This window comes from Vulpes lagopus, chromosome 4 (assembly GCF_018345385.1).
Source record: "Vulpes lagopus strain Blue_001 chromosome 4, ASM1834538v1, whole genome shotgun sequence".
NCBI classification, from domain to species: Eukaryota; Metazoa; Chordata; class Mammalia; order Carnivora; family Canidae; genus Vulpes; species Vulpes lagopus.
In genome coordinates this window covers 122242432-122257224 of record NC_054827.1, presented here as the reverse complement: position 1 = coordinate 122257224, position 14793 = coordinate 122242432, and the positions used below count along the sequence as shown (strand labels likewise).

Sequence of the window (14793 nt, the reverse complement as noted above, 5' to 3'; positions counted from 1 at the left end):
TACAATAGTGAGCCCAGCAATAAATTTTTGCATGTAGGGTCAAATGATTTTTGACAAGTGTGCCAAGAACATTCAATGGAAAAAGTACAGTCTTTTCAACAAATGGTGTTGGGAAAACTGGACATTCACATGCAGAAAAATGAAGGTGGACTCTTATCTCACACCATATACAAAAATTAATTCATAATTATCAAGGACCTAAATTTAAGACCTACAACAGTAAAACTCTTATAAAGAGACACAGGACAAAAGCTTCACTATATTGGATTTGAAGGTGATTTCTTGAATATGATAACAAAGGCAGAGGGACAAGAGAAAAAATTTTTAATTGGACTATGAAAATTTTAAATTTTTGTGCATCAAAAGTCACTATCAAAGAGCAAAAAAGGCAACCCATAAAATGGGAGAAAATATTTATAAATCATATATCTGATAAAGGATTACCATCCAGAATATATAGAGAACATCTAAAACTCAACAAAAAGAAAAAATTAACAACCCAATTCAAAAATGGGCAAAGGACCTGAATAGACATTTTACCAAAGAAGATTCACAGATGGCCAGTAAGCACATGAAAAGATGATGAACATTACTAATCATTAGGGGAATGGAATCAAAACTACAGTGTGAGATACCACCTCACACTCATTGGGATGGCTATTATAAAAACAAAACAAAAGAAGCTCAGAAAACGACAGGTATTGGTGAGGATGTGTAGAAAGTGCACTTATGCATGTTAGTGGGAGTGCGAAATGGTACAGCCACTGTGGAAAAAGTATAATGGTTCCTCAAAAAATGAAAAATTACCATAAGATCTAGCAATTCACTTTGGGATATACACTCAAAAGAAATGAAAGCAGAGTCTCAAAGAGATATTTGTACACCCATTCTTATAGCAGCATTACTTACAATGGTTAAAACATGGAAGCAGCTCAAGTTGCTTACATCCACTGGCAGATGAATAGTAAGCAAAATGTGGTATATATGTACAATGGAGTAGTATTCAACCTCAAAGAGGAAGATAATTAATGTAGCAACATGCTATAACAAGGATGAATGTTGAAGACATTATGCTAAGTGAAATGAGCCAGGGAAAAAAGATAAGTTCTGTATAATCTGGCTTACGTGAAGTGCTTAGAGCAATCTTGTCACAGAAAGAAAGCATAGTGGCGGCTGGTGGGAGCTAGAGTGAGGGGAGGGTGGGCAGGACTGAAGGGGCACAGAGTTTCAGTTTTGCAGTTCTGGGGATGGATGGTGATGACGACTATATAATCATGTCAGTGTACTGAATATCACTGTACTGTCTAATTAGGAATGGTTAAGATGTTAAGTCTTATGTTAAATGTATTTTATCACAATTAAAAATAGTTGCATTATTCACTGTATGCAATTTCTTTCTCAATTAAAAAAGTACATAAAAAGGAAAAATCAGGTGTATTATAAACCTAAATGCAAAGGCTAATGAAAATAGATTTTAAACACAACACCTGAGAATAGTTCATGAGCTTGACATAAGAAAGCTTTCTTAAACAGCATAGTGAAAGCAGTAATCATAAAGACAAGATTGGTAAATTACACCACATTAAAAATTTAGAACTTCTATTTGTCAAAAGACACCATTAGGAAAGTACAAAGGTAACAGAGAGGGAGAAGGTATATACAACAGGTTTGTAACTGGATTTTATCAAGATGTACTATAAGGGAAAGACAGAGCCCTCCATGTAAAAATGGGTAAGAAACCTGAAAAGCTGTTTTACCAAAGAGAAACTCCTAGTAGACAATGATGATACGAAAAGCTATCCCATCTCATTAGTAGTCAGGAAAACAGAAACCAAAATCATAAGGAGATACCATTACATTCCCACCAGAGTAGGTGTTCCTGCAAACCTGTTGTCCCCATGCAGGGGAGGATGAGCAATGGCAGGACCTGAGTGTGCTTCTGGCGGGTGTGACTTTGGAAAAGCAATTCAGTGTTCCTTACTAAAGCTGAGGAGACCATCCTGGGCCCCAGGCAAGCGGGTGCTGGTGGGCCCAGGAGACATGTTCAAGGGAACAGCATGGTTTGTAAGGGCCGCCAGCTGGCCACAACACAGATGCTATCCATAGGGGTATAGGGGGAGGGGTGTGACAGCAGACCAGCACCAAGTGACACAGGACATGGTGAGGCTGAGATTTGGAGGCAGAGGGAGAGTAGTCAGCTGACCACTGACCCACAGTCCCAAAGGAGAGCCCAACACTGTTTAGGCGCTGAGGTGGAACACAGCAAAGGAAAGCAACAAGGTAGTGACTCCACAAGCCAGGGCAGGAATGACTTTCGATAGCAGGAAGGGTTGAGATAGGGAAAGGGCACACAGGGCTTCTAGAAATTCTACGCTTTGGCCTAGTGATGGTTATGCTAGAGTTTCCTTTAAAATAACTTCCGTGACACAATTTAATGCCTTTTTCATGCATCTCTATGCATCCCTCTGCATTTCTTATTTTTGACAGAAAGTTCTGTTATTGCTTTTTCAAAGAACCCAAGAAAGTAGTGAATTCCCCTCACCAAACAATAGTAGGATTCCTTGTGAGAGAGCCTGACCTTTGAGAAGCTGGAGGATCCGTGACACCCCGCACATGCCATGGGGCAAGCGCCCAGCTGCCCACCTGGTACTCACCTGCACGCATCAGACACAGGAGGCATCGGCGTTGTTTGGTGCATGCAAGGAAGGGAGCAGGGAGTAGGAAAGACTTATAGGCACCACAGCTCTACAGTAAGAACGCACCCCAAGAAGTGCTGAAGTCCTTTCCATTTCTTCTCTGTTCACCCGAATGCTGTGGCTTTCCATCACTGTGATTCAAACACCAAAGAGATAAAACTTGTACTCTCTCAATGAGTCATTTCTGCCAAAGGCTCAAGGACAAGCAGCTAGCCTGGCTCCCTGATGAGGACAATAATGACAGTGCCTGCTGTGTCCAACCTCGACTAACCATCCACTCGGGTCAGTGCTCGAGCTCCGTGTGGTGGTGGTTGGCATGGGGATGCGCTCTGGCCAGCTGCCAGGGATGGACTTGCCTCGGGCCAGGTGAGCCGCAGAGTGCCCAGCAGGACCTGAGCAGAGTGGAGGCTAAGAGCAAAGACAGAGGAGAGCCCTCAACCCTTGTCCTAAGGGCTGTCCTGAGGGGGCAGGGCTGAACAACAGCACACACTAGGACGAACTGACATGCAGAACACGCCACAGGCTCCTCCTGCACTCCTGCTCTGCGGCTCTCAGGAGCATGGGGCTGCCCCCTGGCCCAGGCACCCAGCAGAACCACACAGTACAAAGGGATCCCATGTGACTGAGAGGTCAGAACCTCTGGTCCTTCTAGATCAACAGGTGATGCGGTCCAACTCCTCTTATTACAGAGAAGGCAAACAGAGAGCTGGCTACCTCTCAGTGCCTACATAACACACTGCCTATGTCTAAATAAGAGATAAACAGTTGCTCTCAAACAATGTTGAGAATTCCCTAGAAAGAGGACTGTCCATCATCTTTATGGTACCTTACCTGCCAAAATTGGTATCAGAGGAAGCTCCAAAGTACAAAATAGTTGCCATAAACCATAAACCTATTTTGTAGAAAAGAAGTAATACCTATGTTACTTTTAAATTATTTCTACTGCACATAGCTAATAGCCTACCTGACTGTATAATTTGGGCAACTCCTAAGTGAGTGGTGGCACCTATCCAACAGCAGCTTCCCACTGTCCTCCTTCCTAATAAAGCTCCTATTTCCTTCAAGTATCCTATTTCATTATCAAGATCTCATACAGATATTTAGAAATATCAGGTAGGCCAAGCCCCACTCTCAACTTTCTCATTGCAAAAATTTTTTAAAGATTTTATTTATTTGAGAGAGGGAGTGCATGAGCAGAGGGGAAGGGCAAAGGGAGAGGGAAAAGCAGACTTCTCACTGAGCAGTGAGCTCATTGGGCCTTAATCCTGGGACTCTGAGATCATGACCTGAGCTGGAGGTAGACACTTCACTGACTGAGCCACCCAGGCACCCTAATCTTTTTCATTTTAAAGTGTGATGTAGGTATTTTTAGACTTTTAGTCTTCCATTTTAACTTCAGAATAGTTTTACTGAATTCCCAAAAGTATAACTAGGATTTTCATTGGTTTTTGCATTGGCTTGGTAGATTAGCGTGGGGAGAGGTGAAATCTATTAGGTCACCTTCTCCAATAATATAAAACATCTCTGCGTTTATTCACACTGTCTTCATGCCTCTTCTCAGAGCTTCTGTCATGTGCATTCCTTCCTGCTGCTGTGTGAAAGTCCTTGGCCTCACCTGCCCCTGTGCTGTGCCCTTGCACTCCTGACCTGCTCCTCCACACCCAGTGCCCTGCACTTTGCCCTCAAGGAAGGGTTGACGGGCAGCAGGGGAGAGAAGTGGGTTTCCTCTCTCCTGCTGGACCCTACCCCGCAGCCCACAGTTCTTGGCCCACAGCCACAGCTCCTGCTGTCTGGCCTCCTGACTCCTCGGCAGCCCCTGTAGGGCCACTGCTCTCCCCATGTTCTGGTGACAGCTTACCCTCCAAGCCCAGAGGTAGAGGAGATTCCTGCCAGTGCCTGTCCCCAGAGGCTTCTCCATCCCCTGCTGGCCCCCTCATACCTGGCCTCACCTCCATATATTGTCCCTTCCTTCAACTTTTCTTGACTGTTCCCTCAATGCCCTCTGCTTCCTAATGAGACTCTGAGTAGAGCTGGGTCCATCCCACTTTTAAACTAAAATATACACTCAGCTTTTATGTTAACTGCAGCATTAGAAACATTTCAATTGAGGAGTGCTTGGATGGCACAGTGGGTTAAGCATCTGACTTTAGCTCAGGTCCTGATCTCAGGGTTGTGAGATTGAGCCCCATATTAGACTCTACACTCAGTGGGGCATCTGCTGGAGATTTTCTCTCCCTCTGTCGCTACCCCTACTCATGCTCTCCATCTTTCTGTAATAAATAAATAAATCTTAAAAAAAAAAAAAGAAAGTTCCAACTGAATTGGTGGCTTTTAAAAATGCTACAATTGGGGATCCCTGGGTGGTGCAGTGGTTTAGCGCCTGCCTTTGGGCCAGGGCGCGATCCTGGAGACCCGGGATTGAATCCCACATCGGGCTCCCGGTGCACGGAGCCTGCCTCTCCCTCTGCCTATGTCTCTGCCTCTCTCTCTCTCTCTCTCTCTGTGTGACTATCATAAATAAATAAAAATTTAAAAAATAAAAAAATAAAAAAATAAAAATGCTACAATTGTTAACCTACAGAAAACATTTTTAAAACTTGAGGTCTTATCAGATGGACTATCGTTCTATAAGTAATGCACAAGTTAACTTGGCCTTAGAATTCTATCTTCCATTTCCTGCATACTCAAAGATGCTGGGAGTGTGGATAGGAGTGAGAGATGCTCCTGGGGAACAGTAAGTGAGAGTGCTTGCTAACCCCAAGTTATAATAAAATGCCTTGCCTTCAACTGGGAACAAAGGCCCATTGTAAGTCTGTAGAGTATTTTCAGGTTCACACGTACATTCTGATTCTTTAAAAGATCGAAAGAATGAAAGATTAGGCAAACTTGGCAACAATGTTCATCACAATGTAGAAAGTGACACAAGCCACACAAATGGGCACCAGCTGGGTGGCAGGAGTCTTTCCATGGCAGACATGACACAGCCAGTGGCATTACAAAATACCTCAAGCAGGTGAGTCCCCAGGCTACTGAATATCCTTCTTATTGGGCAAATGCAAGCTACCTGGAGCCTCACACTTTCTCCCTGACCCAGTTTTTCCCTCACTTTACAGGAACTGTAAAGGAGCTGTGTCCAAGGTGCAAAGATCACACAGAGATAGAGACAGATGTGCACCCTCCACACAGCTCAGCAAGCTAAGGAGCCAAGTGGCCATCTTCACCACCCATCCTCACCTGGATGACGCCTCCAGAGGCCCTGAGAGTGAACAAACAGGGAAGGGTATGAGCCGTAGCCTCCAGCACTATCTGACTCTCCCTCCTTGAACACCTCACTCTGTCAAATGACTCTCCACATTCTGCTTTTGGCCTCAAGACCCCAAGCCAGAGAAACCTAATTATGAGGAGTCAACAGTGGCCTGACATAGCCTAGCATTTGCTCTCTGATCATCCCCAGCCTTGTGTCTCCTGGATGACTGGTCTGGGGGCTCCATGAGCAGACTGAGTTTTCTACAGGACAGAGCTGACCATACGGCTCCCACTTGGAATGGTTCTCCAGCTGGGGCTTCCCCAGGATGAGACTGAGCTCCAGCATGGGACCGGCACCTTTGTGACAGAGCCCCTGACACAGCTCCTTTTCCACCCCACACCTTCCTTCCCATTTTTGCAGTTCTCTCCTGCTCCCATGCTGCTCCTTCTGCCCAGACTCCCTGAGGTTCTCCCAGACAATCCCCATCACTTCTCCAGCATGGCATCATGTGACCCTGGCTTTCTCCTCCCGCCCCTCCTGCACTGCATGCCTCCACAGTGGACACATTTCTAGCCAACAGGATTCGAGCCCAAGTTCATGGAGGCTGCTCCTCTTCTTCCTGGAGTGTGATGAGGGCGTGGGGGTGAAGCTGCTGTGGGCTGTAAGGCAATGGCACACGGGTCGCTGGGGGACTGCCAGAGCCCACAGCATGGTGAACAGCTGCCCAGTCTGGGTGCCAGGCACCAGCTTGTTGATGGGGAGAAAACACATCTCTGCAGTTGGGGCTTTGTTCCCCGTAGCCACTCCCATCCCCAGATATACACTAGAAAGAAACTGGACTTGAGTCAGAAACCCACAGTCTCAACCTGACCTAAGCAAGGTGCATGCACACTGACCTTTCTGTACCTTGGTCTTCTCATCTAGAAACCGACAGGTACTACTGAGGCAGGCACATCCCTGTTTCAGTAGCAGTGTCCCAGCTTCTATTTGAGGACATTCCTCCCCAACATCACATGATCGATTGGTAGAACTCACCTCCACGCCCTGCCCTCCTGCCAAGGGGCACATGTGTGGTACAGTGAGAGAAATGCAGCATCTCAGTGCTGAAAATGTGAGTCTTCGACAAAAGTGACACATGGATGCAAGGTCCTGGCTCACTGCTGGTCCTGGGCCTGAGGGCTCTCATCTTCCCAAGGCCCGGTACTGCCTTCCCTGGGTCTGTGAGATCTTCCATATTCCTCTGACACAAGTCTTTCTAAATCAAGGGGGAGTGAGTTCCTGCATTTTTACCCCCCAGTCCCTATATGTCTCAGACCCTCCCTTCCAGACAGCAGGGGATGAAGAGCAGAAGCAAACGTCCCCAGGCCTCAGGGCCCACACATCACCAGTCACTCTGTGCCAAGGGCTCCCCACCACAGCCTATCCTTGTGCTCTCCGAGCACCTTGTAAGGCTCTTCCAGCTGTGCTTTCAGCATATTGCTGTTGATTTACAGGCAGGAAGCCTGAACAGGGTGGCCCAACTGTGGCCCACGTTGCTCTCCCTGGGGACAGCTCCTTGGGACCTGCTGTGGGCCATGTGATGTCTCTGGCTTGTGAGGCTCCAGGCCGGGCTCCAGAGCTGTGAGCATCGTGGCTTCTGTACACGTGGTTCCTAACAATTAGGTGCATCTCTAGGACAGGGCTTGGAAAGACATGCCTGGGCACATGGACCAAGGTGTGGCCAGAACCCCTGCCACAGAGGTCAGGGCATCAGCACTACAGGCAGCTCTCAGGTCACAGAGCACGTGACTCTGACACCAGAGGGTCTGTTTAGAAGATAATCACAATGTGAATGGACTTCCCAGGAACAAATTCATGAAGGAACAGAAGTCACCTTACTTAAGTCAATATCCTCTACCAGAAATGTCAGAGTAAAAAGCATTTGTGCAGAGTAAGTAATAATGAATGTCACTGATGTTTTTTTCTTTTTTACTATTGGACTGTTTATGAAATGGAAAACATTTCTAGGAAAAATCCGGGTTGTATTACCATTGGTAAAGACAACACAACTCACCACGACATTTCTTGAGGAGTTTCCATATGTGCTGTCCACTTTCACAGAGATGGAGCTTTCAAGGAATTTTGCCACTAAGTCTTCAAACGAGGTTGCAGCCTCCCCAGGATCGATAAGCCATGCAGCAATTCTGGGATCCAGCCCCACAAAATGAACAACTGCAGAGAAGGCCATTTAATCACTCCAGGAAAACTGGAAAACTGTCCTCTTCCCTACTCCTACAAGGTTCTCAAGGTTCAAAATAATAATAATAATAGCACTACCATCCCCTCCAGTGATGGAGGTGTGTGCCACAGGGACACGCCACCATTCCTGAGGAACTCAGAGCCTCTGGTGAGAGCAGCCCCCATGACCCAGTTCCCACACAGGCAGTCTCCATGGGGGACTGACCCTAGACAGCCAAAGACGGAGACTGAACTAACATGAGAACCCTCCTCCCCACCTGCCTCCTGCCACTGCTCCCCAGCTTTCTGGCCATGCTTCTCACTGGGCTGCCTTCCTAGGCACCCCTCTTCGAGGTGTCCAGGAACCAAGTCTTGTGAGGAGAAGGAAAAGCATAAGCATCCTCATCACTCAGTTCTAGGGAGGGTCGGTGGTGTGTGTGTGTGAGGGCAGAGACACCTGGCACTTGATGTGAGGAAAACCCTGGGAGACCCCCAGATCTCTGCTGCATTGGGATGTGTAGAAAGAATGAAGCACAACGCCACCCCTGGACCTTGGCAGCACTGCCCATAAAAACTAGTTTTCTCAACTGAAAACTCAGGGAAGAGCTTACTGTACGTGTGTGCGAGACATATGGGAAGTTGCTTTATGAAAAATAAAAATGACATCTGCCAAGTAAGTTTTAGTACGAGGGTACTAAACATTTTAGACATGGAGAGGGGAGCTATAAAAGGATGGGGGGCTGATAAACTGAGAGATAAATCTGAATTCTAAGTGATTGGTTTTTCAAGCTGTTTTAACATTTTAAAAAAGATTTATTTACTTATTTTAAGAGAGAGCATGAGTGGGGGAGAGGAAGGGAGAGAGAGAGAGAATTCCAAGCAGACTCTGCACTGAGCACAGAGCCCAACCCAGGGCTCCATCTCAGGACCCTGAGATCCTGACCTGAGCCGAAACAAGAGTCAGATGCTCAACCGCCTGGGCTACCCGGGTGCCCCAAGTTACTTTAACATTTTGAATAACACTACACAAAAATAAAGGAGTTTTCTTTTAAACAAACTGTGCTCTTAGACCACAACACAGTAAATACTATAATTTTTGGCATTTTTAAATTATGCCAGTCTAAGAGATTTATATTTGCCAAGGCATCCAGCACCATGGCTTTTTTGTCTGATGTCTGGGAGTCCCTGACGTTGGCAGATTTGGAACCTTGGCTGGGGGAATATTAGCAGGCACTCTGGGCCTGCACCCACGGCTGTGCATGACACTGCCCACACCGTCTGGCAGTGCTAACTCACCCAGGTGGACTCGTTCACTCTACTTGCCTTTTCAAAGCTCTAATGTTCCAAAATTAAGGTTCTGCCAACATATATTCTTGAAAACTCTTGGGGAAGGTCTGACGGTGCTGGAAGAACCTGGAGGCTGGTTCACGTAAATTCCTCCATCTCACACACTAACCCCCACCAAGACAAGGCCCCACACTGGGGAGAAAGTGGCAGTAGTTGACAGAGAAATACCAACAAAACAGATTTAAAATGAACTAAGAAAAATCAAGAAAATTATAAAACTTATGAAAAATTAATAAATCAGAATTAGAAACACTTAGAAATTAGGTGACTTAAAAAAAGAAAAAGAAAAACTGAACAAAGAAATAAAAGGGTTCAGGAAATAAAACCAAAAAAAATTTCATAAATAAAAACTAAACTGGCAATAAACAAAAGCCAATCAATACAATAGATAATGCCCTACAAAAAAAAAATATAATAATGGAAAAGAGGAACTAAAAAAAAAGATCGGAAACAGATTCTAGATAAAGTGATAAATGTTAAAGACCAGAGAAGAAGATTCAACATACAAAATAAGAGTTCAAACATCACAAAAAAGATAGACAACCAAACATCACATACCTCCTGACAGAAGGACATGCCATTACCTAGGGTTAGGGTCGGGGTCATGACTTAGTCTTGCCTTTCCAAAATCAGGCCTGAAATCTGATCAAGTCTCTGGATATCATTGCCAATTTACAAGAAATAGAAGAGCAAGAAGAAACTGTTAGACAGCAAGAAGGAGATATGTTCTGAAAATCCAGACTCTGGGAAATCCTACACAATAAACAATTTTGGTTTCAGCCATAAGGATAAAATAATTACAGGAATTTAAAACAGGGAGAGAGAGAGGATATATAGATGAGAAGAAAAGAAACTTAAGAAATACATCACACCTATCCCAGCTTTGGGATAACCTAACTCTGATTCTTGTTTGGATTCTAAGTCAAAAGAACCATAAAAAACAAAAACAATATTTAAAGACAATTGGGCAGCGTACATACTGACTGGATATCAAATAACACTGAACAATTGCTGCAATTTGGGGGGCAAGGATGATGGCATCATCTTAAAAATGAAATCCTCAAGTTTCATCATATAATTGAAATATTTACAGATTAATCATATTATGCTTGGAATTTGCTATAAAATAATCCAAGAGGCAGGGATTTGGAAAGGTGAGAAGTTACAAAGGAAGGAAGACTGGACCTAAGTTGGTAATTGTTGAAACTGGGTGATGGGTACTATGTTGTTTTTCAACACCACCTCTGGTGCCCCACATGTGGCTCTTGCACCCCCAGGTCCCAGGCTCTCTGCAGATGCTGGCAGGTGTCTGACAGTTTGGCACAATTCTGACATGAGCTGCAGGGAGTAAAGACCTGTGGGCTAAGAGCTCAACCTCACAAGACTACCCCTGTTTCAGATGCCTCTTGTACCTCCCACTGGCCGACTACAAACTGGGGTTCTCACAACCCCCTTCTCAGGTTCCACACTTGGCTAGAACGGCTCACGGAATTCTAGAAAGCATCTTACTAAGTACCCATTTATCATGAAGGACACAACTCAGGATCATCCAAAGGGAAGAGATGCACAGGCCAAGGTACGGGGCAGGAGGTGCAGAGTCCCCAAGCCTCTCCGGGAGCACCTGTGCCCAGAGCCCAGATATGCTCACCCACCTCCAGATCCCCCAACCCCCTGTGCAGGGATTTTATGGAGATTCCACTGCACAATGCAACTGATGAGACCACTGGCCATGGAGATGGACTGCATCTCCTTCTGCTCTCCGTCCCCAGGAGAGCTAGTCCAACCCACTAAGCCTGGTGTGGTCCTTCCGTCCACTGCCCTGCCCTGACCCTGGCTGGGGGGCCCAGCTCCCAGTCCTCTCATCAGCACACAAAAGACACTCTTAACACTCTGGGGATTGCAATTGTCTTAGGAACTATGTGCCAGGAAGCAGGGACAAAGACTAAATATTAAATACAGGGACAAAGACTAAATACATATTTCTTATTGTATCACAGGTACTCTTGTACAGGTTGGAAATTTTGCACAATCAAATGATTTCTTCCAATAACTTATTTTCAAACATGTACACAATTTAAAAAGAACTGTCCAGTCAACATTCATATATCTACTATCTAGATTCTACAATGAGCATTTCTGCTATATTTGCTTCATTACATATCTGACCATCTAGTAAGAAAAGTTATTTAAAATTCTTATTTTTAAATGAAAAATAAAAATGTGTTCTATATTGTTTTGATGCTAATTACTCTGGACTTTATTATTTTATTTAAATTTCAGTATAGTTAACATAGTTATATTAGTTTCAGGTGTACAACATAGTGACTCAGCACTTCCATACATCACCCGGTGCTCATCACAGTCAGTGCACTCCTTAATCCCCATCACCTGTTTCCCTCCAACACCCTCTCCGAGACCAGCAGTGTGTTCTCTAGAGTTAAGAGTCTGTTTCTTGGTTTGTCTCTCTTTATTCCTTTTGCTCATTTGTTTTGTTTCTTCAATTCCACATGTGAGTGATCATATGGTATCTTTCTCTGACTGACTTATCTCACTTAGCATAGTGCCCTCTAGATCCATCCATGTTGTAGCATTATTGCAAATGGCAAGATTTCATTCTTTTTCATGGCTGAGTAATATACATATACCACATCTTCTTTATCCATTCACCTATGGATGGTACAGGGGCTGCTTCCATATCTTGGCTGTTGTAAATAATGATAACTATAAGCTCAGGGGTACATGCATTCCTTTGAATTAGTATTTTGTATTCTTTGCATAAATACCCAGTAATGCAATCGCTTTACTTTGCATAAATACCCAGTAATGCAATTGCTGGGTCATAGGGTAGCTCTATTTTTAATTTTCTGAGGAACCTCCATACTGTTTTCCACAGGGCTTATCAGTTTGATTCCCATCAACACTACACGAGGGTTCTCCTTTCTCTACGTCCTCACCAGCACCTGTTGTTTCTTGTATTGTTGATTTTAGCCATTCTGACTCATGTGAGGTGGTATCTCATTGTGGTTTTGATTTGAATTTCCCTGATGATAAGGGATGCTGAGCATCTTTTTCATGTGGCTGGACTTCAGTCTAATTCTTAGGGAGTTTATAAACTATTTGCAGTAACACACATCCCATGTGACCACACTGTATAAGTCACTTCTTATTTTAAATTACAAAAGTAATATATTCTTTCAAAAAATCAAACAATCTAAAACACAGGGATCCCTGGGTGGCTCAGTGGTTTAACGCCTGCCTTCGGCCCAGGGCGTGATCCTGGAGACCCAGGATCGAGTCCCACGTCAGGCTCCCTGCATGGAGCCTGCTTCTCCCTCTGCCTGTGTCTCTGCCTCTCTCTCTCTCTGTATCTCTCATGAATAAATAAATAAAGTCTTTAAAAAAATAAAATAAAATAAAACACAGAGGGAGGGGCACCTGGGTGGCTCAGTTGGTTAAGCATCTGCCTTTGGCTTGAGTCATGATCTTGGGGCCCTGGAATTAAGCCCCAGTCTGGCTCCCTGCTCAGCAGGGAGTCTGATTCTCCTTTTCCCCTCTACTGCTCCCCCTGCATGTGCTCTCTCTCTGTTAAATAAATAAAGCACAGAGGGAAAGTGCCCCCTCACACTTGGGGCCCAAGGCCACAAAGCTGGTGCTTTGGAGCCACATGACCAGGCCCCCAGAGTTGAGCCACCCCTCCCATTCTCAGGAGGAATCACTGCTGGAGAATTAAATTTAAGAGATTGGAGAAACTAAAACTTACCATGCTTCCAGCTGCCTTCATTACCAAAAATCTGCAGCACTGTTCGCACAAAGTCCTTAGCATTAAAACAAATAACAGGACATTTCAGAGTTTGAAAGAGAACTTTCCTGGAAGATGAAAAGAAATTCACTGATTTAGATGTTAATTTAGAACTCCTGACTTTGGAAAAAATATTTTTATTGCTCTGACAGGTATCACTTGCGTACTACATTGTAGACGGTGTTCTTCGAGGAGCCTTACATAGATGAACATGAATACTATGAGGAAGATGTCACAGAGGATGAAGCTGAGAAAGCCTACATAATAATGAACCCAAGGTCCCACAGCCTCTCAGAGCCTGTCCCTGGGTAAAGCCACATTACCTGCTGACTAAGACCTACATTCCTGAATGGGGCACACACCCCTTGGACTCCTTACAGGCTCCCCAGCACGCACTCCAAACACTCTACCCTCTGCTCACACTGAACTGTCTTACCTCCACCACCACATGGTGCCATGTACTCTCACACTCAGGGGCCACCTCACATGCTGCCTTCTTGCTTACAATTCTCCTCCCACAATTTCTGCAGACTACCCACGTGCTGTTTGCAGGAAGGTCTGCCTCCTGAGGTGGGGAGTTGCCCCCCTATGTTCCTTCTATGCTCCTGTCCATGTACCGGCTGTAGCCAGGACCACATCTGTACTGTAATTTACCTTGAAAGTAGGCTCGCCCCATTTCACCATGAACTCCTTGGATATGCAATTCATACGAGTCATCATTTAGTGAACACTCGCCATGATGACACTATGTTAAACACTTCAAAGGACTGTTACAATGAAATCTCACCATAACCTTGTTTGGCAGGCACTGATCCACTTTACAGATAAGAAAACTGAGGTTCAGAGTGGCTAAACAATTTTCCCAGCATTACCCAACTAGTAAGAGGCACAGCAAAGGTCTGAGACCCTATCTTGCTGCTGCCTGGGCCCTGCACTATAAATCTTCCTTCATAGTAACTGTTTATTCATACACTGAGGGTCTTGCATGAGGCTGAGGGAGAGAAAAAGCAGGAGTCCACTCAGCTCTGCACATTAAGTCAGCAGAGTTAGACTTTGCTCAGCTTGTTTCACAGGCATTTGCATTTTCTTGTGTGGTTTCACCTGGGCTTCCCTGGTGAACAAAAAGCCTACTTGAAGAAGGAAAGTCCTCTACAGAAAATTTTACTCAATACAGTGAAAGAAATGATAGACACAGAAAAATCACCATCTTCCAGACATAATTAGAAAGTGATTTCAATGACCCTCCTGACAGACGAAATCACTGAGGCAACGTTTGGTGGGGATGTTCACAATGGAGGGATCATGCTGGCATTACTTGAGCCACAGCTCCATCTGAGCATCATGGACATAAGGACAGCATAACTGCAGCATACCCAAAAGGTAACCAGAGTGCAGCATACCCAGCTAAACTTGAAATTCAGAAAAGCAGTGACTAATTTTTATCTGAAAAAAATATAAATGTTTTTTAGAGATGTATGTCTGTAATG

The 14793-nt window shown here is 44.7% G+C and overlaps 1 protein-coding gene across 1 annotated transcript in view; it reads right to left on the bottom strand.

Annotated features, from left to right (window-relative positions):
• The window catches only part of POLN (DNA polymerase nu), a 158348-nt gene that overhangs the window by 110134 nt on the left and 33421 nt on the right, over positions 1 to 14793 (bottom strand). The window contains exons 7-11 of the mRNA XM_041753234.1: positions 13268 to 13374; positions 7997 to 8154; positions 5478 to 5546; positions 3528 to 3588; positions 2763 to 2827 (exon numbers count right to left, since the gene is read on the bottom strand). Coding sequence (XP_041609168.1) covers positions 2763 to 2827; positions 3528 to 3588; positions 5478 to 5546; positions 7997 to 8154; positions 13268 to 13374 — 460 coding nt within the window. The remainder of the gene's footprint in view (positions 1 to 2762; positions 2828 to 3527; positions 3589 to 5477; positions 5547 to 7996; positions 8155 to 13267; positions 13375 to 14793) is intronic.